Source organism: Protopterus annectens, chromosome 15.part0, assembly GCF_019279795.1.
Source record: "Protopterus annectens isolate FY-2018-M chromosome 15.part0, PAN1.0, whole genome shotgun sequence".
Classification (NCBI taxonomy): Eukaryota; Metazoa; Chordata; order Ceratodontiformes; family Protopteridae; genus Protopterus; species Protopterus annectens.
In genome coordinates this window covers 165,229,510-165,257,173 of record NC_056749.1, presented here as the reverse complement: position 1 = coordinate 165,257,173, position 27,664 = coordinate 165,229,510, and the positions used below count along the sequence as shown (strand labels likewise).

Below are 27,664 nucleotides of genomic sequence, written 5' to 3'. Positions count from 1 at the left end.
GCTCTATAATACTCTGCTTCTGGTAGAGAAAAATATAAGGTTATCGTGCTTGTGTTAAAAAAGTCAGACGACCTAGCATCTCTTTTATTCATACTGAATAAATGCATGTATTTTTGTATAATTAGTGTCTACACTGCTTCCTTAAAAAAAAAAAAATATATATATATATATATATATATATATATATATATATATATATATAAATAAAACACAGCCGACCCAAGTCAGTTTCACAAACTGAGATTTTAATCTTCATATGTGGCAGACTGTTGCTTAAGTTTCTGGAACCTTCTCGGTTTACCTGGTCTTGCTCTGTGGTTTATTTCTGAGCTGATGCCAGTAAATCCATTCCTAATTACGGTGCAAATGAGGTCGTGCTCTGGAACATCCTGTTTTGTGAATGGCTCCTCGTTACTCGCCACCTTGGAATGCTGCTAGCGTAGCTGCTTTCCTTCTTATTACTTGCATTGTTGACTTTTGCCTCTCTGTGATCCTTATTTTTAAGGGAGCACACAAGAAGATCACCTGTAAATTGAAATTCAAAACCTGCACGGACAAACAGCTTGCAATATTGCTTTTTTAGAGGTGTGACTGAAAGGCAAGTAACCAATTTTTTCTGTGTTAACTTGCATCATTCGAACAGTCTCCAAGGCATTAAGTTGTGATTATTTTGAATTAGTTCTTAAGGAACATTTTCTGTATTTCTGAGCAAGGCTGATACTCAACACTGATACCCATCTGTTGCTGTTTGTGTTATTTTATAAAAAAAAAATCTTGATTTTACTAAAATAAGAGGTAAATTAGTATTTGACATGTTGATAAGACACTGCTTGCATGGACTTTTTCTATTTCTGTTTATCTCTGACTGAATTATCAAATACCAAAATGATTAGTTAAATGTTTTAGACAAATGCAGGTAATACAAATATCACATGCAAAATGCCCAATATAACTGTTTCACAGTTGTCATTTATTTTCTAAAATAATCTGAATAAGTACATTTGAATGTGTTTAGTGATGAATATTTTTTTTTGTATCTCCTATCTCTGGCATGGAGGAAGGGACTCTGGATGTGTCATTGGTGACCTGGGTTCAAATAGTATCCTCGATAATGGATGGATAGAAAACAGGTGCGTGTGTGTGTGCGAGCGCGTGTGTGTTTGGAGGGGTAGCAGTGGTAAAAAAGATGTCGAAGGTATCAGCTGACATGGTTTTTCAGGAAGGTGACCAGTGTGTGATCCTATCACCGTATTAGAAATCCACAATGAAGGCTCTGCGAGGTTGTTTGTGTTGATCAAAAATTGTCAGTTCTGTCCCTGTTTATCCCAGGCAAAAGGAATTAAGAATACCTAGGAAATGTCTGAATGCAAAGGGAGTTTTGAGTAGGAAAACTAAGAAGAAGTCATCCTTACAGTACAATGGCTTTGTGAGCTCTATTGCTTAGTCTTCATTCATCCTTAGGGGGAAAATAACAGACAGTCAAGCATTGATCTACCTAGTTACAGATCATCAGCCAACGCCCCAAGATGATCAAAAATTGCTTTTCATATTTATTGGGCATTATTTTTGTACATCTTAGCATCTTTTATCAAAGGCTGTCTATGCATCAGAACAGATGTTTATGCAGGCCCTAACCCATGTAACATTATGAAACCTCTGTTCTTCTTATCACAACATGGCAAAAGTGACAGGTGCCCTTTTTGTGTAGGATGGAATATAAACAAACTAGTTTCATGCTCCACATCTCATGTCACTCTGCAATGACGTGACACTTTCTATCTTATTTAGCTTTTGCTGACATGGACCTTGAAACTCACCCTGACTACTGACTGGAATGCTGATGGGTGTACAGAGGAATGGAATAATGGATACCTGGCGGCACAAAAAATGAAAGCAAATTTCACATTGGCAGGGTGCCAGGGGTTATGCAGCTAAATTCTGTATACATGGTGTTCCTACTGCTGATTGAGGAGATGATTAGGAAAAGAAATGTTACAGATGAACCCTGAATTTGTAAATGACTGCGGATTAATAGGTTTCAATGCCCAACTGTAGCAAAACATGCATGTTGGGTAACCTCTATTTGTAAGAATGGTAGGCTAGGATGCCTACAGAATGTAACGTGTGGCATCCTTCAGGTTTGTACTGTATTCGCAGGGTTTGTAGCCTTCTGCATTTAATAATAAGATAGGACAGTTTTATGGGTGAGGGTTGTATTTCCAGGGGTGTGAGAGTGGATTCTATAAATACTGTTATAGTAAGGTTTTCAAGTTATCAGACTAAGCAATATGTAATTTGTGCATGGGATTAGTAGACCTTTAATAGAAAATGATTACAGCAATGAAATTTATTTTAAAACAGATTGAGAAAGTTACATACAACTGCACTGCAGGAAAAATAATATTCTGCAAGATCTTAGTATTAGGCAGGGTTAGGCTGGGACATTAATAAAGTCTCTTTCAGTGTTATAATGTAAGTTTGTGGTAGTATAGTGTAAACCAATAGACACAGTAGCGAGTTCTAGTGATTTCTTTAATACATTAGTACCACATGATATTGTAATAACACATACAGCTAAATACAGCTTGAGATGACAGAAATGATTTCCTGCTTGTTATGTGTTGTTCTGTGCTGGGCCTACAACTCCTCTGGTAAAGGAAATGGCACATGACAGTACAAATATGCAATATGTACAATCTACTTTTTTCTTAAATGTACTAAAACATTTACCTTTTAAGTCTTTGATTTCTAGTGACATCTCTGAATTTCCATGTGCCTCAGCAGTAATTAAATTAAATTAAATTAAATAAATAATTACATAAATAACAGGCAATAACCACTGACAAATGTGAAACGCTTTTCATTCAACTTAAAACCATATCCTTAAAATTACTTTTCATATTAACTTTCCCTTCGATTACCATTGACTATTTAAAAAAATAATGTTTAGCCCTGCCCTGTCCTTGGTTTTTTAAGTCTCTGCCCCAGATATGCAAGGTAAAATGCTTACATATGGACAGAATAATTAATTTACATAAATATTTCTCTTGCAGTATATACTAATATGTTATGTAGGAAAATAGCTGCTTTTTAAAATGAGTACCTTACATGACAACAAATCAAGTAATCAGCTCCAAGTTTCGTTTTATTTATTTTTTTATGTAGGTTAGAATGACAGGCTGATTTAAGTAGCCATATAACAGATTATAGAATTTGATATGTAAGAAATACTGGTAATTCTACCCTCTTGAAAACCATGAACGATAATTCAGTGTTACAGAGAATACCTTCTTGGCTGTCTCAGAAATGGAAAACATATGCCTAAGGTGGAAAATATGTCTGAAGAAATTCCATATTTAATGATCCACTGGAACAATTCTGTAATAGAATGCTAACAAATGTTGATTTTCATCTCTTTGGCCTTCTCTTCTGCTGACATTTAGTAAGATCTATGGGATGCAAAAGAATCTCATCCCTGAAGCTAAAATACTGCACTTCAGAAATGCTGAAAGTGTTAATGGCAGAAAAGAAATTCGACTAGACAGTCAGTAGTGTTTGTGTTATGAAATTAAGTATGAGGAAATGAAAGGGAAGCTGTGTATGTGCACACATGTACATGTGTGACAGCATGTGTGCATTGTATGTATGTGTTTGTGCATATGTGCATCTACGTGCGTTAGAGACAGTCCACGTGTGCGCATGTCTGGGTATGTGCAAGTGTGTGAAAGAGTGTATTTGTGCGCATATTTGTGCCTCTGTGTTTTATTGTGCATTTGAACATGTGTGGGGGAGAGAGAGTGTGTGTGTGTGTGTGTGTGTGTGTGTGTCTTGGGAGGACGTTAAGGACCTTTAGGTAGATCAGATCTGTGTAAGTAGAGGATGGAATTTTCTTTTTAATTTTCTTAGTGTCAATGGTAAATGATATAATATGTAATAGCAATGTTAGGCTTATAAAATGAAACAAACAAACTTCAAGATAACACTTGGTGTTCCAGGACTGATTCTGTGCAGTCTGTGTAAGTGAAGATATTCACAAGCATTGTCACAAAAAATATTTTGTAGACTAACAAAGGAGAGACGTTCTTGTCCTAATCTATGTAAAAGGTATGATGATGTTTAAATGCAGATGGCTTGCACAATTACGGTAAAATAATTTATATTTTATTTAGCTAAGCTGAGTGTAACATGTCATGTATACCAATAATAAACTTAAATTGTGTATTAATTTGTAGAGCTATGAAGGTAATTGGGATTACCATCCACGGCAGACAAGTGTGACGTCCTTATTTCTTGTCTACGTTTTGGGTCTTCTCACATTTCTTTGCTTTGACCTATGCTCCCAGGTTTTGTTACTGCTGCTTTTGTTACGGTGTTTGGATTACTACTGAATCAGGTCAGTTGTTTGGATATTTATTCCATGTTATAACAGTAACAAGCTAACGGCCATTAGTAATGAGACAGCAGCTCAGTCAGAGTTATTGTGAGGTAAAAAAGACACATTGAGTACTTCCAGTATAACAGTCTTCCTTTTACCCACCTAGTATTATATCTTACTATAGTTTCTGAAAACACAGGAGTTGTATAAATTCTTGTATAACTACACAAGGTGTAATGCAAAATTATCTGTTTATTATTGAAATACCATTGCACATGCAAAACTAGCCCTACTCAGAGAACAGTAGCCCATTTGTAGTGAATCAATATACTGTGCTCACTTTGTTTCCCTGGCAGTGTTGGTGAACTGCATTACCACTCCTTATATACTTTTAGAATGTTACTGAGCCGTGATGTTTGCCACCATAGTGTAATGAAAATAGTTTGGTAAAAACCTTCTTCTCTGCCAGTAAACATGTAAGCTTGCATCACAACTTTATTAAGAGCAAATCTTGAAGAAAAACACATAGTAAATGCATATACTGTAAAGGCTACCTGAAGATTTGTTTGAAATTCTGTATACAGGCAGTGTTGCTGATAACAGCTTCATAAAGACAAAGGATGATGGAACCGATCACTTCAGAGGTGGCCTTTTCATCCAAAACAATTTGGCCTCATCTTGTTGACCAAACTGAAAACTGGCCTTTTTTTTTTTTCAAATGAGGAGCCTCGCTCCAACATCCACTGTGAAGACTGATTCTCCTTAAACCCTCTCTCCATTATGACTAACCTATACCTGTAAAGCCTTGGAGAGAGTTATAAAATTAAAGGCATCACATGCCCCATTTGGTCAGATAGCCCCAACTAAATGCTCTTCAATGAAAGTTAATTACCAAACAAATATGCTGTGGTCTGGTGGACTCAATATGCACACTCTGGAAGAAAAGACAGATGAGGAGGCTATAATAAACATGATCGGATAGTTCACAGACAAAACACTGTATGTCATAATTAAGACTAAGAACTGTTAGGCTGATAGAACATAGTGGGGGTTAGGGGTAGTATAAAGATTAAAGTGTTTACCTCACAGACACAAGGTACAGGGTTTGATTCTCATCTTTGAAAGGGAAATTGGCTAGGCTAAAAATAGACTACAAAGGCAGCTAGCCTAGTATTTAACTATGAGCCTACATACATGAAGCCTCTATTGCGAAAGTAAGAGCTAACACAAAGAAATATTTTTTTAAAGAAAGAGTAGTAGATGCTTTGAAAATAGTATTGGCTAATACACTGTAAAAAGAACTTTGTAGAAGTCTGAAACTCCATGTGGTACAAGAACCATAGTGATAGAGAAAGGGTAAAGAAAATGCTTTTTCAGCATCTGTGCATTTTACAATGGACAGAAAGTTCAGGAGCAAAATGCATTAAATCAGAAAATGGTTGTATATAGTAGATATTTTACTATACTTTATGATGATATCTCACTGTCTGTCTAATTACAAGTTAGAATATCATTATTAAAGTTCATTGGTAACTTCTCTGTTAGTGTCAAAATGGCATGGTTAGTGATTCCAGAACCAGGAAAGAACCAACAATTCCTAAATGAAACAAATAGCTACAGGGACCACAGTTAAATCCACACAGCAGTAACTTGAAGTAACTTGAAATAAAACATTCCACACAATAAATCCACAAAGTACCAACCAACTGTAATTAAGTGGTTTTCGTCCTGCAGATTGCAAGAACTTCTTCAGATAAAATAATATAACTTTACACTGTTTAAAATGTATTCCATTTACATCATGTGTTCACTCTGAACCAATTACCACTCCTTCCTCTACACAGGTTGAGTTATCCCCTTACTACCCTTTCTTTTCAAAAATTATCCAAATGTATGTCATTGTTATTCAAACAGACTTCTGTTGTAAAAAAGCATTTTATGTTATTTATATATGTACTTAGTATGGAAAATGTACCTATTAAAAACAAACATTATCTACTTAGACTTTTTAATTTTAAAATACAGAAAATAGAACAAATTTAATTTATACCAGGATATTGGCATGCATTTGTACATAACTGCCACATAAGTTCAAGTCTTTCTGAAATACGGTATTCTGGATCTCTGCTAATATCTGTTATAAGTTGGTCTATGGATCTAAACTTGAACCTATGTTCTGGGTATTCAGAAATATGTCTTGCTAGTGCAATTTCTTACTATAAAGGTGTTCATACATCCTCTCTCTCAACTTTTGGTCAGTTTTCCCCACATAGAATACTGGGCAATGTTGGCATCAAGCTACATAAACTATCATTTTCGATTGACAATCAAATCTCTTCTTTGTGTAGTATTTTCTGTCCCTTAGTTGATATACTTGTCCTACTTTTATGTGCTTACAATTGTTACACATACCACACTTTGCCATACCTGGATTTCTAGGTAATTTAGTGCTTTGAGTCTCCAACATATTTTTCATATTCTTTCCTCTCAAAAATAATTTGTGGTGGAATTGGAAGTTTGTTTACAATAAATGTGTCACCCTGTAATAAATTCCAGTTCTTAGAAATGATGTCCTTAAAGTCCCATGCATTCAGACTATATGTTGTAATAAAACTGTATTTCATGTGATATTCTTTCTGACATATCTACCTCACTGTTTATGTCATTAACCAAGATTTGCCTAAAACTTTGATCTAAAATAGGCTTATATAGTCCCCTAGTTCTTTTGTTTTGTACTTCTTGTGTCAGTTGCATGATGAAGTAATCAGGGTAACCTCTACTCAAACATCTCCCTCACATTTTCGCATTCTGAACAGAAATCATCTTCTATGCTCAACATTCTGGCTGCCCTAACTAATTGGCCTTTCACTACTGACCGTTTTTGGTGGTATGGGTGGCAGCTGGAATAGTGTAGGAAAGTGTTGGAATATGTCTTTTTCCTATAGATTTTACCTATGTATCTTCCTTGATTTTTGTCTTTTTTCAATTCAATGTCTAGATATGCAATACTATCCTGTCCAAAATTATAAGTCAACCGCAAAAATTCTGTTGTGTTATTAAGGTGGTTCACTAAGTCTTGTGCTATCTTGACATCTCCTTTAAGGATAATAAAGAAGTCATCCAGGAATCTTGTATAGAAGTAGAGAAATTCACTAATCTGTGGGTTCTTCTGGATATACTCTTGCTCCCAGTATGCCATGACCAAGTTTGAAAAACTGGTTTCACATGGCGAACTCACTGCTACACCTATTCTTTGTAAGTAAAAGTCATTATCAAATATAATATAGTTGTTACTGAGAATGATGTCAAGCAGGTCCTCCACTAGACTTACTTCTGAATTTTAAACAGAGTGTAAAGCTATATTATTTTATCTGAAGAAGTTCTTGCAATCTGCAGGACAAAAACCGCTTCATTAAACAGTTGGTTGGTACTTTGTGGATTTATTGCATGGAATTTTTATTTCAGGTTACTGCTGTGTGGATTTAACTGTGGACCCTGTAACTGTGATTCTACTGGTCAACAGTTTGACTACAAAAGAAGTGCCGAGTAGGCAATCAGGGAAACATTTCTGTAGGGCAGAAAAAAGTGGGATCAAAACCAGATGTAAACAGCAGAACTAGTACTTTGTTGATTAACATAAAATAAATAAATAAATACATAAATAAATAACTAAATAAATGAATAAAGCTGGCAAAACCTTAGAAGTATACTCAACAAAGTACAAGAATTTAATGCCACCCTTTCACTTTACTCCCCAGACAGAAACCTGGCTCAAAGCAGAAATCAATAGTAATGAAATACTCCCAACCAGGATATAATATATACAGACAAGAAAAATAAAAGAGGTGGAGGTATTGCTCTATTATGAAAAAAATAGCCTTACACTTGATATCATCAACCACACCCCTCCTGTCTTCAACAATGCAGAAATCCTGTTCACCAAACTTAAAATCAACTCAAAGAAAAAGAATCAGAGGCTACATTCCCCCTGGCAATAACATTAGCACATTAGAATCTATCCTGCACTGGAGTGTAAGTACCCTCCCCCAAGAAACAATCATCATGGGAGACCAACATAAACTGGTTCTCCTGTAACTCATCCCACCCAACTGAACACATCAACCTTCACTGCTTCACACAAATGACTCAATCGACCACCAGAATAGATAAAGCAACCAAAACGAGTCCATCTTAGACTTGATCCTCACTAACTAAGCAGAACTGTCACATCATTCAGGGTGCCTCCCTGACACTCTTAGTGACCACCTTCCCACCTTCCTTCCTTCTCTGACACCAGCTAACCCCCCCAAAAAAAACTACCATCCTTCAAAGAAATTTGTTATACAAAAACTTCAACTCCCAAGCCTTTGTATCTATACTCAATGTAATTGGAATCTACTCATAACCCTCCCCCTAGATAATGCAGTAGAACATTTCAACACAACCTTCCTTAACATCTTAAATCAACTAGCCCCAACCAGAACAACCAAAATCAAATCCAACTATGCCTCTTGGCTCGACAAGAGCACTTTTAAAACAAAGAGATAAAGCTTGGGAGACATGGATTCACAATAAAACATTGATAAATTGACCGAAATAACTAGAACTGAGGAATAAAGCCACAAAACAAATCAAGCTTGATTTAAAAAAAAAAAAAAAAACACCACACAAACACCCAAACAAAGTACAAAAATAACCAACAAAATTTCTGGTCCACCATCAATAAAATTCTAAAACCAGGCAAAATTGGTAGCCCTTACCCAACAACCAGTAACTTTACAGACAATATCGCCACACAATTTAATAAATACTTTGGTGAATCTCTCCTAGCCCTCACAAATAATAACTGCTCCTCGCCTCCACCAAACCTCTTACCCACAGCCCAGAATAACAACTTCTCCCTACAACCAATCCCAACAAATGTTATAAAAAAATTCTTAAATAAACTCAAACGCACTACACCTGCAGTAGATAATTTACCAGTTGAATTCCTCAAAATCACAGCTGATGCCATTTCATTTCCAGTCATGATACTAATGAATTGATCCATATCAGAATGCCACATACCCTCCCTCTGGAAAACATCTCATACAATACCACTACATAAAGGAGGGAACTCTACAGAACTATCAAACTACCACCTTATTGCCATTCTATCCCCTTTATCAAAAATCCTAGAAAAATTAATTCATTCACAAATCCTTCATTATCTCTTGGACAACAAATTTCCAGCATACACTCAGCATGGCTTTTGCCCTTATCACAGTACTACAACAGCCCTTCTCAGCTTCACCAATAGCATTAATTATTACTGTAATGAAGGTAAACTCATTTCTTCTATCTTTCTAGATCTCTGGAAGGCTTTCAATACAGTTTTCCATAATAAACTGTTATCCGCACATTCCGATCTTAATCTGAGGTACTCCACTATTACATGGTTCCAAGACTATTTATCAGGTCATACTTAGGCAGTAAAATGGCAAATCATCCTATCTCCACTTCTACCCATTACTTTAGGAGTTCCTCAAGGCTCTATACTTGGACCACTTCTTGTTACCATATTTACCAATAAACTTCATGCTGCCATCTCACTTGCCATATTAGTCCAATATGCAGATGATTCAACCCTAATCTGCTCTGCCTCATCACTCTAGCAACTTCAAAAAATAACACAAGAATCCTTTACTGTAGTTGAAAACTGCTAGTCAGTTCTCAGCTCATACTTAACCCAGACAAAACTAAACTGATGTTGTTTCATCCCACCAAAGCCACTACTCCAACCACCCCTTTCACAATCACTTCTAACAATACCTACATTACTCCAGTCACCCAAAACAAACTTCTAGGGATCATCATTGATCAAAACATTAAATCTGAAATACACATTGCCCAGACAATAAAAAAGTGCATAAAAAACGTGGAACACTATACAGGTGCAATAAATACCTCACCAACAATACTAAAACAATTATTGCTAGAACCCATCTAGTCTCTACACTTCTCTATGCATCCCCCATTTTCAGTAACCTTAACAAATCTGACTTACCTGAACTAAACTGCCGTTACAACAAAATAGCAAAATTCACAACCAATCTAACCTATTGATCTCATCACTGCCAGACCATTAAACAGCTATCCTGGTTAGAACTACCAAATCTGTTCACCCTCAACCAACTCACAATGGCCCATCAAATAATTCACCAAACTGAAAAAATACACCAGCCCTTCAAGACATATTAATCCAGTACTCAAACAAATGCACACGAAGATCCAGTAACAAATCAGTAATCAACATAACCAGAAGTAAAAACATTGCTGGAGACTCCCTATAGTCCAGCTTCATTGCTAAAACCTAGAACAATTTGCCCCTTAACATTAGAACCACAGACAACAAAATAACTTCTAAAACCTTGTCAAAATACACTTGACAAGTTTATGGATTTCTGCATGTTCCAACCCAAACTAAACAACCCACTTTTACTTCCCCTTCCCACTACCAATATTTAATTTTATTTTTATTCTTCCTACCTCCTCTAACAAATTCCTCCCTCTCTCTAATATTACACACTTCCTTTGTTGTTATTCTTTATGCATGGCCATTTATCTGTTGTAATATTACTTGTAATATTGCTTGAAAAAATATTTTTCTCATTATATTTCTTGTAATGTGAAGCTTTTCTCCCCGGGCCTCCACTGAAAATGGGCCTCTTCAGCCCTGTTGGACTTTCCCGGTAAACAAACGTTAAACACATAAATAGTTAATTTATAGAAAACAGCAACTGATGATCATGTGGAAAACTAATGATGGCATCTAAAGACTATTTAGTTGTTCTGATCACCAAAAATAAATCGCAGACCCATTCAGGCAGATTTTAAGTAAAGTTAGGAGTTCCATTTTTTTTCACACAGCCACCGTTTAGGTGATCGTGATTTAATGATGCATCTCATCGCTCACCTAACTCATGGTTTTCTGTTCTCATCATACTGCCTTGAATAGAACATGTAAGCACTTCTGACACTACTCCTGCTCAATCATCTATTACTTTAATATGCATAACTGCCAGTCCAACGAGACACCACAGATGATGGATGTCTACCAGCTTGTGTCACACAAGGAGAGCTAAAATCTTCAGATTAAACAAAAACTCTGGCAGATTTAATGCTACAATGTAACAAGTATCTGCTATAGTTTATGCCAAACAGAGAACACTGCAGTTCTTTGAATTTAAGAAAAAGTCTCTCCTTTTAAAGTACAGCAAAGTCATTTAGTAAGCATGCCAAGCTCTTCAGTTCTGCCTAAAAATGCAATATTAGCATATAAAGGACAGCACTGCACGGTATTGAAGACCGATCAGCATCTGCCGATTATGCCCCTTAGGAATCAAAGGTTTTTTACTAATTTACTAACTTTTAGCAGTTGCTCAGCTGGTAGTGTTGGGGTTCTGAAATGACGAAATACTGCATTGTTTTCATTGGAGGCAAGGTCATTTGTACTGCACTATTTGTGTCTAATGGCAAGTGCACTTTGAATTGATGTAGTGTCACTGAGGTTAAGGACAAGGTCATACTCTGAGAAAACTTATGAGGATAGCATACAAGATCTACGTTTGACAAAATATGTAATGGAGGAGGCAGCTTTTTGTGCCCATTAAAATACATTCCATAAGATATTATCTATCACTTTCCACAATATGCTTATGTTTATTACTGGAGTGTAATCACGGGTGTCTGTGAAGTGTCTCCATTGTGGATAGCTTGCTTCCAAATATCAGGCTAGAAGCAGGCTGTCCACAAAGGAAACAACCTGCCTGCTGCCAGATATTAAGGGCAAAGCCATTTTTTAATACTCGGTGTAGCTTGTACATAATGAGGTATACTTGGTTATTTTTCATACTACAAAACTGTCTTCCTGGTATCCTACCTTGTCCCACAGAACTGTTATTTTGGCCCTTACTGAGGGCAAAGAAGACCATTTCAGATGTAATTTCAGGTCATATCATATTGAAGGAAGGAAGAATGGATATGGCTTAGATCTATGAACTAAAATTTACTCTAAATCTGTATGGCAGATTGTTTGCTGTATCGTATGGCTCGGTTATGGTAGTACCAATTTCTTCTAGCACATCATCTTGTTATTCTCTCCTCCTCCTATTGTCAAATATTGTTGTATAAGGCCTTATTATTGTCAACCATGTAAATGGCAATACCTGGAAGGAAGTTTTGCTTCTTATATTTGTTTAAATGAGCTGTTTTTTAGCTAAAGTTGGCCTTAGTCTTTTTGTTTTGGATTTAGTAAAGTTTGAGGACTTTTTTTTTTTTAAGATGTTTGATTTTGTAACCCCACCATTTAAGTCTATTGCAGAACTTTTGAATACATTTATGCCTCGTGTTAATACATTTATCAATGCAGTGATTTAAAGTGCTGTAGAGTGTTATGACAGATTCAGTAGGCTGTGACAGAGGCCTAATATACAGTCCATGTGAGTGATAAAATGTGATTATTCAAGGCACCAGTTACTGTTTGAAAAATCCTTAAAGATGGTATTTTTATTGTTTCACTCCATTTTAAACACCTTTTTTTAACTTCACACATACTGAACAATGCCATGTGTATTGCATACAGTTAAAGAAAAGAAAACAATTTTTTGTAAACATTTCCATTAGCTTCATGTATTATACATACATGCTTTCTTTTTAAATAAATATCACTCATCCAACATTATATAAATTGTTCAAGTCCTGCCTTCCCTTAAATTTCTCTCCTCCTCCTGATATTATTCTATATGTATTGTTTACACAAATTCTGTTTAATTCTGTGTAATATGCTCTTTCTCATGTCTAAGATCTCACCTCCAATTCTTTCATCAGTTTTACAATACACAGTACTTCTGGTAGAGTTGGTTTATATTTTGATTTCCATTTACCAATTATTTCTTTTTTGTCAGACAATAACAAACTCAGTAAGCTCAACCAGAGCTGGGCTTTCACTTAGCAGTACCCTATTCATTTATCTTTGCCTCTACTCTGTTATGAATTCCTGGTACGGAAGGCAGTCCGTATCCTACAGTCCAGGTTGGTCTAGTCCCATTTTATTACCTTTCCCCTTCATAGTTATGCTCCCAACACTTTGGTCCTTTTGTTAATTTGATTCAATAAATTCTACCCTCTCGTCTATTTACTATGCACCTACTGGTAAAATATATATTACATTTATATATATCTTAGTATTCCTTTGGTATAAACAAGGAAAGTCATGGCATTGTGGTCAGAGTAAAAAAGAGGTGGCACAAGGGGTTTCTTTTTAAGTGCTTCTTGCTCTCGATGACCAAAATAACTTTCTAGGTTATGTAAGAGTGAAAAAAGAGAGGTTACTCCAGACCACTGATTGTTGTGGACTTTCTCCTTTCTCCAAATTTATGCAACTAGGAAATTGGTATACATATTTTGTAGGGCTGTACTCCATGGTAAAGGGGTGGAGAGAGGGTCCCCACCTGTAAAAACCCTTGATTCAATTAGTAGGGTATATAAAATACTGCATGATAACCATAAGAATCAATCTATGGAAGTTATAAAGGATTTGGAAGAGACTGGATAAGCAATTCACAAAGAAACAATGAGAGGATATATGTATGTCTCCCAAATATGCAACAAAATCTAAAAGATTTAGGATTTTTGCTTGGAAATGTTTACATAGATATTTTTATACCCCAAGTCAACTCCAGGGAATTTTTCCTCTGTAGACAGCAAATGTTGGAGATGTGCTGGGGGAAGAATGAGGAAATTGGGATGCACTGTTCGAGATGCTGGGTGGGTAGACTGGTGTGATGAGGGAAATGATTTTTCTGAGCTATGATACAGAATTGGAATTGCCAAAAAAGCAATTACTAGAAAATGGAAATCAAAATCTAAACCAAATATACTAAAAGTAGTGAATATAGTAACAGTGATAAAACAACTGGAATTGATATCTTTAGAAAAGGGTAGGAGCAAACTACATAGGAAAAAATGGGAATTGTGGGAAGAATACATACTGGGAAGGAATGAGGTTTAAAAGAAGGCAGGACTTAAATGAGCTATGTAGTGTTTGACTGAAAATGATAGGGTAGATTATAAGTGATCTATAATGTTTGCAAATGGGAGTGTGTCAATTTAGTTTGTGATGTAATATCCTTGCAACTAGGGTTGTGTTGGTGTGGTTTGTTTTCATTTATAGGTTTCCGATCGAGCACAGGTATGCCATTGGCAAGAAGGACACCAATAATGCTTTAGCAAAGCACATACTTGAGCACCCCAATCACAATTTTAAGTTTGTTATTTTACATCAAAGAAAACACGACCCAAGAGGTGGGCCATGGCAGTTAACCCTGGAGATAGATGAGTTAATGTGGCAAATTAGGACCACTGCAAATGCCTATCTAGGACTTAACGAATATATTATCTATTAAATGCATTCTTAAATTATTAGCCTTTAAAAGACAATAAGAAATACACACATTATATATATTCTATTTAATTAATAAGAGCATTATAGTGTTCCTAAAAGTTATTATTTTCAGGTTCTACATTTTAAAAAACATCAATTCATTTTTTAATAAAATTGTGAATAGTAATAGATTAATTAATTTTATAGAATATTTGACAATTCATATTAATATTCATTAATTGCTATTATTGTATTAATTAATATAGATACTTTTAAAAAGAATATCGTACATTTAAAATAATTAAATTATTAAAACATTTAATTTATTTAACATATGTGACACAAATGAACAAAAATTTAAATTTTTAATATTATTAAATATATTTACAATGAATATTATTATTATTCTAAATTTTTAATTTAGATGGTAAACTGATGTTAAGCGTTCTAATCGACAATATTATTACTTTTTGATGATGGCTATACATTAAATCGAGTATACAAATAAGATATAAAACCTTAAGAGAAACAATTTCAACAAATGATTCAAAGTTTTTTTATACTATTGACAATATGTTTATTTAAACTGCTATTGAATATCTTGGCTGCTGGAGTGGTTAGGGGTCAATGAGTAAGGCTATGCCATTGCCGTTTGCTGCTGATGATCTGTTGGTGTAATCTATTTTATTCTTTGTACATGTCCGAAAAGGTGTTTTTAATTTTTAAATATATTTTTGTATAAGCTTGTAAAATAAAGTATTCAAATTTTAGGTTAGTGAACGCCAGGTTTTTAATATGCCTTCTTTCAGAAGGGAAGTGACGTTTCTAATTACATTTTGGCGATATTTTAAAAGGGTAGAATTTCATAGCTGTTATTTTGTATCTAGTATTCTGATGAAGGTGAAGCACAGTCTTTACCGAAAGCGTGGTATTTATTCACTTGTTGTAACGCTAAATTAAACCTGGTCTCTACCGCTCTTATTGGTTTCAGTTCGTATTTTGTTTTATCTTGTTTTCATTTATATAAGTGTATGATTGCCTATGTTGTAGGTGATGGTTTAATATAGATGTTTCTTGTTTAAGAAAAAGGGGTGGGGAGCAAGAATTGAATTATTTATGTAATCTTGCTTAAGTTATATGATATATAGAAATATATGTGAAGTATAATGTTTGTAAATGTGAACTTGCGTATGTCACAAATTATAATTCAATAAAGGTGTTTAATAAACAAAAAAAAAAAACAAAACAAAACAAAAAAAAAAAAAAAAAGAGTTTGATTTGGTTTTCCATTAACAGCTTGTTTCAAGGTTGCATGACCAAGAACTTGAAGTGTGCACACTGTTGCCACAAGCTTTCATAGTACAAGTGGGGCAAACCTTAGCTTAACACAACTGGTAAAGATATATTCTGGGATGACATGTAATACAGTTTTCTCTTTTTTGCCATTTTTGCAATTTATTTAAGATTGTTATGGTTTATGGCATCTGTTACTTTTCTTAATATTGGTTGAGGCAAATTTCTCCAAATCAACAGATGGATGTTAGGCCACAGAGCAAAAAAGTGCTTACCTTTATGGGGAGGGTTATAAATTTAACAAGAGAGTGGCTGCATTGTTTGCTCCTTGCTGGAATGTGCTATTACTTGATTGTCTCCATAGAAAGTGATGCTTGACACACTCTGGGATAACAGTTTCCATAAATTATCAGTTAGCCAGAAGGGCCATGTACATCTACGATTGTTTACAGCAGTATAAAAGGTTGATGCCGATTACTTATTAAAATGTTTATCACTTTTGGAAACTGGTGGAGATGTGTCATGCTGGTAATATGAGCAGTTCTTTGCACTTCACTAAAGGTCTCTTCATCTGCTTCACTACATATATTTTACATCAGATTCTTAACAATCTTGGCCAAATACAAAACAGAGTTTGATTGTTTTCCATCTAACTCAGTGCACACAATGCCATTTTGTTCAGGAAAGTATGTATTATACAGTAGACAGTAAAACATCTCACTAAGAAGAGTTTATAGAAGCTCGTGCTGTATTTAGGCATTGGTGAATAAATGTTATTAAAAATTGAACAGAAATGACCACTGAGAAGACAGGGCACATGTCCCAGATGTCTGCACTTATAATGACATTTACTTCTGTAGATATATTTTTGCCAGTTTTTCACTATTACTGGATAATATGGTAACTGAAGTATCTAAGATTATTTAGCTGAGTAGCAACTGTTCTGCATAACAGAACAAGAGAAGTGATCTCTACTCAGCTGGTCTGATATTACAGAAGAACAGCTGCAGTATGTAATGCTGGTGACTTGTGCGCAATTAGTGATTTAGGTTCTGGTTGGCCAGCTTGTTGTCAATTTGAAATATTTTGCCATAAGCAGTACTGGCTAATTATGTCCCTTCAGGCCTGGATCATTTTATAGTTTTTGACCAAGTCATTCTTCCAATCTAAGCTGTAAGCAAATCCTTGTATGCCACTGAGTGCTGCAGAGAAACTGAAACTGGAAAGCTGTTCATGTGAAACCCAGCTTTAAAGTGGTTAGGGGTCGCCATGATTCTGATTTCATAATGCCAAAACTAAATACTAATTTTGTGTTGACTTCCCTACTAGCGGTCATGTTAGAAGTCGACCAGGCTGTAACTCCTTTCTCACATCTGGATGAGTACTAACTCCTCTACTAGATTTGTTATACGAAACCAGTGTTGGTGATCTTTCTAGTACAGCAGTGGCAGTGATTTACTTTTTTTTTAACTTTTCCTTCTTTCAATCATCAGACAGAGTTTCTATGACTAGGTAAGGGAGAACTGGGGCAGAAGAAGTACTTGCCCCTCAGCAAAAAAATGTTTTCCTTCAACTAGATGAAGCAACAACCATTTGTACTTGCAGGTTGTAGTTCCATCTACACTTTACTTGAAAACACATAGTCGGACCTTTAATATTTCATTTTCATCATTGAAAATGTCACACTTTTTAAAATTCTGATTTTCTCTGTCCATTAAGCTTACTGTCCTGGCTACTCTACTGACCCTGCAAGGGCAGCGACATCATTTTCAGGAGGAATGGGCTTTTGCAGCCCTGACTCCTGACACATGCTCTTTATTATCCAAGGTATTGACAGGCAATGCGTACTTGTGATGTACACCACCACTCCACATATAGATAAGCACCTCTGTGTGATCCCCAGTCTCCATCAGGATTCTGCCATTGACAGCATGCCCATGAGTATCCCATGAGTATACAAATATTGCTAATATTCATGGCCAGTACTCCAAGCAACCAATTTAAAAGGACTGACTGGAGATTTTACTGAAAATAAAAGACTATAGATAGTAATGGTAACCAGCAGCAAACACATTAAGAAGAGATTGGGTACCCTCAAATTAAGTACTCACAAAATGAAAAACTTAATAGAAAGTGTGGTAGTACTATTGCAAAGGCAGGGTCTGGTGATATGCCTTTCAATATTATTTTCTCTTCTTTTTTTTTTGCTTTTTTCCTCTGGATACATAACTTATGATGACCTTGCAAGCCAGATGAAACAAAGGTTACTCATGCTTTTATGCTTTAGGTAATCTCAAGGTATAAACCCAGTTAGTTATCCATTTTGATAAGATAAGGTGAGTAAGGTGCAAAGATTTAATGACCAACAGTGAGATAATGACCAGTGATAGGATTTTTCACTGACTGGTAGCCTTTAGAAGGAAGCTTGAACCAGACAGGACATGTATGTTGGATGGTGAAGAATGTTCTCTTGCAGTGGTGACATACATGTAGAAACATATGCACATCTACTACATTATAATCTATAGGTTAGTTTATGTCTAGTGCAGTGACATGCATGCAGAAATATATACGCAACTCCTACATTGATATCTGTATGTTAGTGCATGTCTAGTGCCCAGGAGTGTTGAACTTGGGGGAACTACCGTACAGTATGACTGCTTTGATAGCTTGTTAATTTTGCTAGTCAGACTTCATCCCTAGAGGGAATGAATAAAGTGGTTAGGTGCACTGTAGAACCTGAAATAAAGACAGCCAAGGCAATTATTCCTGTGTGCATATTAGTTCTAGTACCTTCTGCATATCACCAGTTGTTGGCTAATATTCCAACACTATTGCATGATATGGAGGTTTACTATCAAAATCTCAACAATGATTTCATGAGTGAAGATTTACGCAAATGAAAATGTTAAAAATGACAACATCGAACAGTCATAAGTATGACACCTTCAAAACACTGACTGTTCGATGTCGGCATTGTTGACATTATCAAAACATACCTTGACTTCCAGTGACTGCCTACGTTTGTTTTGCAGGGGGCATGCTCCCCCTGCGCCCCTCACACCCCCTGCTAATTATATATTACAACTCTGAGATTGCAGTGCAGTGAGGAAAAGGGCAAAGCTCCCGATCCCCACTGTAGTGCGATCTACAATCGAAATGTCGATCTCACAACAACGAATGCACACACATCTCAAATCGCTGTTATAACTTTGAAAACTGCCTTTTGATAATCAAAGTTCACATAATGGCATTCGAGATTTTGATTGCAAACCTGATATGGTAATGAAAATGCATGACTGTAAAATATGTACCAAGACAATTTCAATAATTAAACTTTGTGGTTTCAGTGCCATTTTTCAAACGACTTCTGCATGAATATTTTGTCATTTGTATTTTGTTAAAGCTGGTTTTGATGTCATTCCCCTGGTTCATCTGGTAATGCCTACTCTCACACATTTGCCTTGTCAGTGCTACATAACATGATAACAACAACATAAATGTAAGCTGCCTCAGTATTACTTCTTCAGAATTCTTTGATTTCAAAGCTGAGGAGAATTTCCAGACGTTTCTTTGAACGCAGATTGTTGCATTTTTCCCATATCCAGAATTTTACACAGCATGCAAAAACAAACAGCCAAACAACAAGCAAACAAATATATAGAAAAAGAAAAATACACATTTTACTGCATATTACCAACTCACGCTGAATGCATGCTTATTTTTTTCCCTGAGATTTTGTGAAAATTCTGTACACAAACATCCTTATTTCTATTGCGATAACATAACTGAAACCCTGCTTGCTCGAACATTTACTGTCAGAGGATTAAACTAATTTGTGAAGCAGTTCAGAAGGCAAATGTTTACTTTTTTGTATATAAACCATCTGGTTTGTGGCTTCTTACAAACTTTCAGTAGTTAAACTAACAAATGATGTTCAAACTCCAGGGAGACTGTGCATCCTTATTTATATCACCTTTGTGCATTTATTTTTCTGTTTGGCAACTCTGTTTACATGAAGTATATACCCTGAGCAGCACTTACTGTTTGAATTACATACACCTTGACAATGTGCATATTGGTTAGCAACAAACACATTTTTGGAGAATAAATTTATAATTAGACTAGCGGATAAAAGGGGTCTGCCAAGCATGTTCAAGTAATTCTTGGGGTTGAGATATGAGATTAATTTTTCATCTTCTAAACAAGGAAGACTGTTTAATTTTCTTCCCGTTAATAATATGAAATGATCTGTCTGGACTAATAGCATAATTTTTGTGCATACATTTATCTGACATTTATCCGATTTCTTTTTCTTTTCAGTGATAACCTGTAGGCATTTTAGCAGTGAAGTAACTATGAGTACAGTCCGTTTAAGTGTATAAATCCATACATATCTGATACCTTTGAATTCGATTAATAAAATGGAATACATGGTAAAAACAAAATCTTTAGTTTCAGTCCATTTTACATTCACAAACACACACACACACTCGTATATAAATACATCCAGATGTATGTGTTTTTGAAGAGACAGATATCACCATATTTTTCAATTTTATCACTGTAATATGTCATGGTTTTAGCATAGGTAACTTTGGGCTTTAATTTATAAAACAATTACATCTCTAGCTAGAACGGTTACAGCATTAACCTATTTTACTGAAATTACATTCCAAGAGTTCTAATGTTTGAACCATTAGGGACAGAAACCTAATTTAAAATATTGCTCGGAGACACATTACTTTGCCTAAGCCATAGTGATTTCTTTTTTCCTGCTTTGCTACTGCACAGCAAATGCTGCTAAGATATAAAACTTGCGAGTTACAAATCAATATTGACACATTATTTCATTTTTTTCTTAGATGGATACATATATCACAGCAGTCTAAAAATTATATATTAGTGTTAGAGAAATAAGATTAATTTTGCTTTCCCTTGTCTAGAAAAATAAGATTAAGTTTGTTTTCTTTTGTCTAATGCTTGATAATACCATTTCTTTACTGCCTGTATGGAAACTTAGCATGCACATCGTGAACAAAACTGTATTCTGCATATCTGCACTATCTTATCCAATGTGCCATAATGTTTTGAATATTTACATTTCTTCATCTGTCATCACTGACATTCTCTGTAAATCAATATGGCTTTCATGTGTCCCTGGTTCAGTTCTAGATCAAGTCATATTTTTACCAGTATAAGCAGACTTTTTTGAAAAATGTTTTGTTTCATCTGTTTATATATTTGTTTACTAAGAAGGTGGTTTGACCAACTGACCCTATTTAACCACTGCCCTGTCCTCTTCCTTCATCAGGCCAGTAATTGAGTAAAACACCCCTTTTGGTATGTACCTTTCCAGGCACCTGCAACAATTGGAGAGACCAGGTCTTCAGCATCTGCCTATGTGGATCGGCTGAAATCACTGTCACTTTATTCTGTTTTGTACACTCAGAGGTGATCTCTGCCTCATGTATAAGGTAATCTCTGACCCTGCTTTACTGGAAATGCTGCATATCCACAAGTCAAATGGCACATGGGTTACTCACTCTAAGGACCTTAACCTGGTATGTGACATTAACAGAACCTGCTGGGGAGACAGATTTGTCTCACAGATGTTAACACACCTTTGGAACAGACTCCCACTTCATGTCAAACAGAACACCTACTTGTCCCTCTTCAAATGCATTCTGGACAATTGGATTGGTAACCGTAAATTCACCCCGGGGTTCTACCTGTGTCTCTCTTGGACAGGGGCAATAGGTGCTGATCATGAAAACAAGGTTAGAACTTGGTTAGGCTGTAAGGGCCCTAGGAACATTAGCCTAGTAACTTCCTATGATCCTATAAGCAGCAAACTCCCTTGAATATTTATATACCTTGTTACACCAGTTTATAAACACTGCAGAGAGACTTGTTCAAGTTGCAGGCAAAGCTGTAATGTTGTTATGGTATTGTCACCATTTTATTTGATTCTTTGCAAAGTTTTTCTTAAATTGGTGACTGAGTATATGAATGTAATGAAGACCTTTTCATTGTAGTATTCCGTCATTTTATTTGTTTTAAATTAATATATTTGTTTTTTTTCTATTTGATGAGCATAATTGTGTATTATTACAGTGCCTGATCAAATCTGCTGATGTTAAACATGAAAGAATAGGTTGTGTTAACATAATTTGTGATTAAAAGATATTTTTTTTCCTTTTTGTTTTCCATGTGTGGAACTCTTTTTATTTTAGATATAGCTATGGCTTTGCAGAAGGTGTGAAAGGTCAGAAGGGATTTTGTTACTAATGATTTTAGTGAGAAGGGGTTTTGTTACTAAAGATTTCAAGGAGTACTAGTAACAAGACAGAACCCCGAGGTCCCTTTTGGATAGATGGACACTGATTGAAAATTTTGAACTTATTTCAGCTATACAACTTTTACAGAATCTGTAGTCACTGAACTGGCCAAGGGGTCTAGAACTATTTCATGTGGCCGTGAGTGAACTGAATAGATAATTGTGGTACTTCAAGCCAATTAGCGTCTAGAAACCACAAAGGGTGGGGGTCAGTCTCTATTCCAATAGTGTAGCTAGAACTGGGAATAAAATTCTTATTTCTGTCAGGTTTATCACACACCTTCATCTTTTCAAATCATTATTAAAAGAGTTCCTCTCTGCCTGCTAGCTTTGTCACTGCACCTCATCTGGGACATAGCTCTCTAACACTATCACCTTTCTCATACCTCCCTTTAAAGCCCTAAATCAGTTATCCTGCTTATCCCCTTCTAATACCTCACTTTATTGTTCTACTTAAACTACCATACCTACTTCTTATTGGCACAACCAAATTACTATTCCATCAATACTTCTCTGTTAACACTCAAACTTGCTTATCTTCTGTAATGCTTTGATCTATTGCGTTTCTTAAATTATGCCTACCTATCTTATACATCACTCTTCTGTCTGTAAATATCAATACACATTTTATTATACTGACTATTATGCTGTGTATTCACTGAAACTGCATTACAAAATTCTTTACTGTAAATATTGATTGCATTAAATAGGATACCTTGGAGCTTTCCCCCCCAGACCTCCGGTGAAAAAGAGCACCTACACCCAGTGGGACTTTCACGGTAAATAAATGTCAATAAATCAAGGAAAGGTCTTTGTCAATGCTAAGAAGAATGTTTTCTGTAATAGGGTGCAAGGAATGGTATTATTTTAGAGGAAAAGGTTACAGAAGTCAAAGAAGTGAGGTGGTGAGCTAAGTGTTCTCAGTATATTTTAACAAACAAAGGATGGTGGCTGTTAGCAATCAGCATTAGGAAACAACAACGAGTGTTTTTTAATGCCCTTTATTTATTTATTTATTTATTTATTTTTTTGAGGAGATGGTAGAAGGGAGATGCAAATAATGGGGGTTCTGTAGAAATGGTATAGTGATTTTTGTAATTTTGGAGGAAATGGATAAATTCTTTGAAGAAATCATAAGGAAAAAGGGCCAGATGTGATAGTTCTATTTTTTGTTTTTTTTTTTTTTAGTTTTCACTACATAATTTTCAGTTCCCCTTTAAGAGCTAACTCTCATTTAAACTGCAATTAAAGGTTCAGAAGCTCCAGTGTTACAATTAACAGGAATGGATTCTGTCTGTCTCAGCTTACAAACTGTGCGGCTCCAGTTAAGCCAAATGTACAGTTCCTAGCTCATCCATGAAAAGAGGCATCTATGCCTAATAGTAGAACTTCATTAATAAATGAATATATGAATAAGTAATACAAATTACTGCTACCCTAACACTGAGCAGATCAAGCTAGAAAGGATATTTCCATATTTGGCTGCATATGCATGCATGCATGCATGCAAGGGGGGGGGGGGGATTTACTCAGTATACCTGCTTTCCTATTGCAGTGACCAATCTAACAATCAGTGCTGCAGGATACAACACAGACTGACAAGGATCTCACTCAGTATTCCCTAATATTCCATGATATCAGTTGTATTGGAAAATATATATATTTAAATCATTTTCCATCTCTGAGCAACATTAACTGCAGTGTGGTGTATGAATCCATCCACTGTTTCTAAATGGGGGACTGCTGTTTTTCTCCATACCTGGTATCATAATGGCATGCTTAATTTATAGTACCTATGAATAGCCTTTGTAGGTTACACTATGCCTTTAATTAAATTTATAGGCAAGGCAGGGCACTTTATTTTGTGATAGAAAGGGTCCGGTAGGGATATTTGGGCTCCCAGTCTGGAATTCCGATGAGGAATAAATGACCGACATGCACAGAGTTTGGGGCTTCATTTTCTTAATGACTTTGTATTGTTGCACTGAATAATTCAGTTTGCCAAATGCTGCTGCTAACTCGTGAGAACAGATGCATTTATCTAAAATGTCTTAAACAATCCCAGACATAACAATCTTGGAGATTTTTGATTTCATCTAAGGTTTCAGAAAGGTTGTTTATCTACTGAGGTGTAGTTACTATAAATTAATATCACTTCAAGCAGACTTCAATAAGTCTGCATTTCTAAAGCAACATGGCCAAACATCTGCATGTGTAACAATGTAACATCACTTTTATTAGGCAAACAATGTTGCAGAGAACCTAGAAGTAGAATGTTGGGATTAGGTAAGCCTGGTACACCTCAGTCTGCCTGTGAAGATATATGGCCATTAAGCCTGGTACATCAGTCTGCCTGTGATGATATGTGACCGTTAAGCCTGGTACCTCAGTCTGCCTGTGAAGATATGTGGCCATCTGGTTTGGGACAAAGGTAGCAGCCATATGCATGCATGTTCATCCAGACAGGAAAGAGGCAGAGATAGCTGAGTAGTATTTTAAGATGACCAAATAAATACATGCCACTTCATAAACTGGGCAGCTGAAAGTGAGGCGACGGTGGACTAAAGTGACAGCTATAAGATATATAACATTTGTAGTAAGCAATAGGTAATTGTGAAGAATAACTACTTCCCCTTACTCTGCAAACGTTTAGCATATGATCTAGCCAGAACTGAAGGTATTTGAAAAGGGTAATCTGTTCCAAATCCTTTTCCCTTTCCAGAGGGGGTAAGTGAGTTTTCTGTTAACAGCTTGAAAATAATATGAAATCATTTTACTGTGTATTTTTTTAATCAGCTACTATGCAAAATGTCCTCTTTTCAGTGACAACATGGTAGCACTTCCTGATTAAATGAGTTGCTCAGATGAAATCAAACCCAGGACGACAGGATAACTCCTGCTAGTTGTTTCTAGCTTTAACCATATGAGCTAAATATTATTTTTAAGTTTGGTTTATCATTGACATTTGTAATTTAAGTTTCTTATCCATTGTTAATTCTGTACAACAAATATCTCATTTTCAGACTAACAATAATAAGCCAAAACTAAAATTGTTTACTTCCAAGTCTTAAGGCTTTTAATATTTATTACAAGGTCAATTAAGACAGAGTGATATTTCATGCAAATGACTGCACTGTCAGAGGGGAAAAAAAAATTTAGAGTGACATAACCACACATGCACACACAGTACTCACATTCTTAAAGTCATGGATTTCTAGGACCTCATCACTGGCATTTCCTGTTCTGAAGGACTCAAGCCTGTTTGCAGAATCAATTTCCATCAGGGTCTTCTTTACTTCTCCATTGATCATCATCTTGTATTCAATGTCATAAACCTAGTTTCAAGGGAAATACACAGTTTTATTACAATAGCCATGTCAGTGAACACTGACAGATTTTTAAAATGCTATTCTTGCTCATATTTCTCTGCTGGATGAGTACACTGTCATTAGAAGAAACAAAAGTCATATACTGGTAAACCTTTTACTAGTATTAGATGAGTCACTCAGGCTGATTCCCATACAAAACATAGTGACTGTATAATTCTTGCAAGTTGCACAGTTGTGTTGTCATATTTTTCTTTCATCATTCCCTACTCTTTATACCCTGTTTGTTTAAAACACTGTGACCGTTTGTCTATAGTATAAATTAGTTTTATACACATGTTTTTTAATCAAAATAGTCATGCATGGGTCAAGATTTTGTATGTAACTTCTTGCTAACCCCCTGGTTAGTTTTATTACTGTTACTGTTATTAGAGATACCATATGGAGTTTATTATGCATGGAATCAAAATTGAAATTTATACTCATGATTCCATGTTAATCCTTACAATACTGAACTGCAACATGATGACTAACGTTTATCTCTGCCCAGGATTCCTTGAGTGGCTGCATTTTTTAATCAAGGGTGTTATAGTGACATCATATGGATTAAGTGACATTTTTCATAGCATGATGTCACTTAATCCATATGATGTCACTATAACACCCTTGATAAAATACAGGCTAGCTGCCAATACTATGTTTTCCATACATGACTTTCTTCTAGTTCACCTCCTAATAGCAGTCAGTTGACTGTGCAAATAATATCACATTCTTAGTGACCGCATTTATCAGTAAAGTGCATTTCTACCACGTGTACCCACTGATCTTTTGACTACAAATGCAAGTATTGCATTACAAGTAGATGATATACTTAAAACATGTTATGTTTTGGCTAATTACTATGATGATAAATTTGACAGAAGTAATGTTAAATTTTTCTACACAGTTTAGTATATCATGTATTATTTTATGGCCACATCTGTAACAGAAAGATAATATTTACACCAATTTTTAGACCCAAGCTGCTAAGAAGCAGTACAGATGCTAAAAAAATGTAAACTATAAATGAATGTTTTGGTTCAAGATTTTGATTACTACAATACTTTGGGACATAAAGTTGCTTGATCTCTTATAGGTTCATAGGTAAGTACCTTGCATGCATTCCTGATTTGATTTGATTATACATTATAATTTTTATTGTTCACCAGTTTGTTTAGTGACAAAGTAACAGGCAGTTACAAGGCAGGCACTGCATCAGCCGTATTTACCAGAAACGGATACCTATCAAATAATCAAAAGGACAACTTGTTGAACGTCATATGGTCGAACCCATATCATTGATAATTCAATCCAGTGAAACAAAGGCAACCCCCCCACACCCTTGTTATACTAACTCTGAGATTGCATTACAGTGGGGAAAAGGACAAATTTCCTGATCCCTACTGTAATGCGATCTCAGTCAGAACAGTTCGCTGAAGTGTTGATGATATGGGTTCAACCATATGACGTTCGACAATTTGTCCATTCGAATATTTGATAGGAATCCACTAGAAATATGTTATTTTAGATTATCACTCATTTATTCTTTTCCACACAAGTGATACTGAACATATTACTCTCAGCAATACAAGTGCATTATTATTCAAAAATGTTCCCCCTATATTATAATTTGTTAGACAACAAAAGTTGGAGACAATCTGACTTTTTATGCAGCAGACGAATTGTGCAATGGATGTCATAATGCCACAGTGGCGTAGTCTTTTCTTTAGTAAATTTGTTTAGCTAGAATTTGTTATGATCTGACAGACTAACACCGCTAGAACTCTTACTTAACATATAGTTTTGGATGGAAATTCAGTTGCAAAGTTGAATGCGGTGTATAATGAAAGTGAAGCAGTGGTTTGCAT

The 27,664-nt window shown here is 35.5% G+C and overlaps 1 protein-coding gene across 1 annotated transcript in view; it reads right to left on the bottom strand.

The window, feature by feature from the left end:
• Window positions 1-27,664, bottom strand: part of TNMD (tenomodulin) — a 1,096,617-nt gene that overhangs the window by 482,450 nt on the left and 586,503 nt on the right. Inside the window, exon 3 of the mRNA XM_044057640.1 lies at window positions 25,626-25,766. Within this exon, the coding sequence (XP_043913575.1) occupies window positions 25,626-25,766 (141 nt within the window). The remainder of the gene's footprint in view (window positions 1-25,625; window positions 25,767-27,664) is intronic.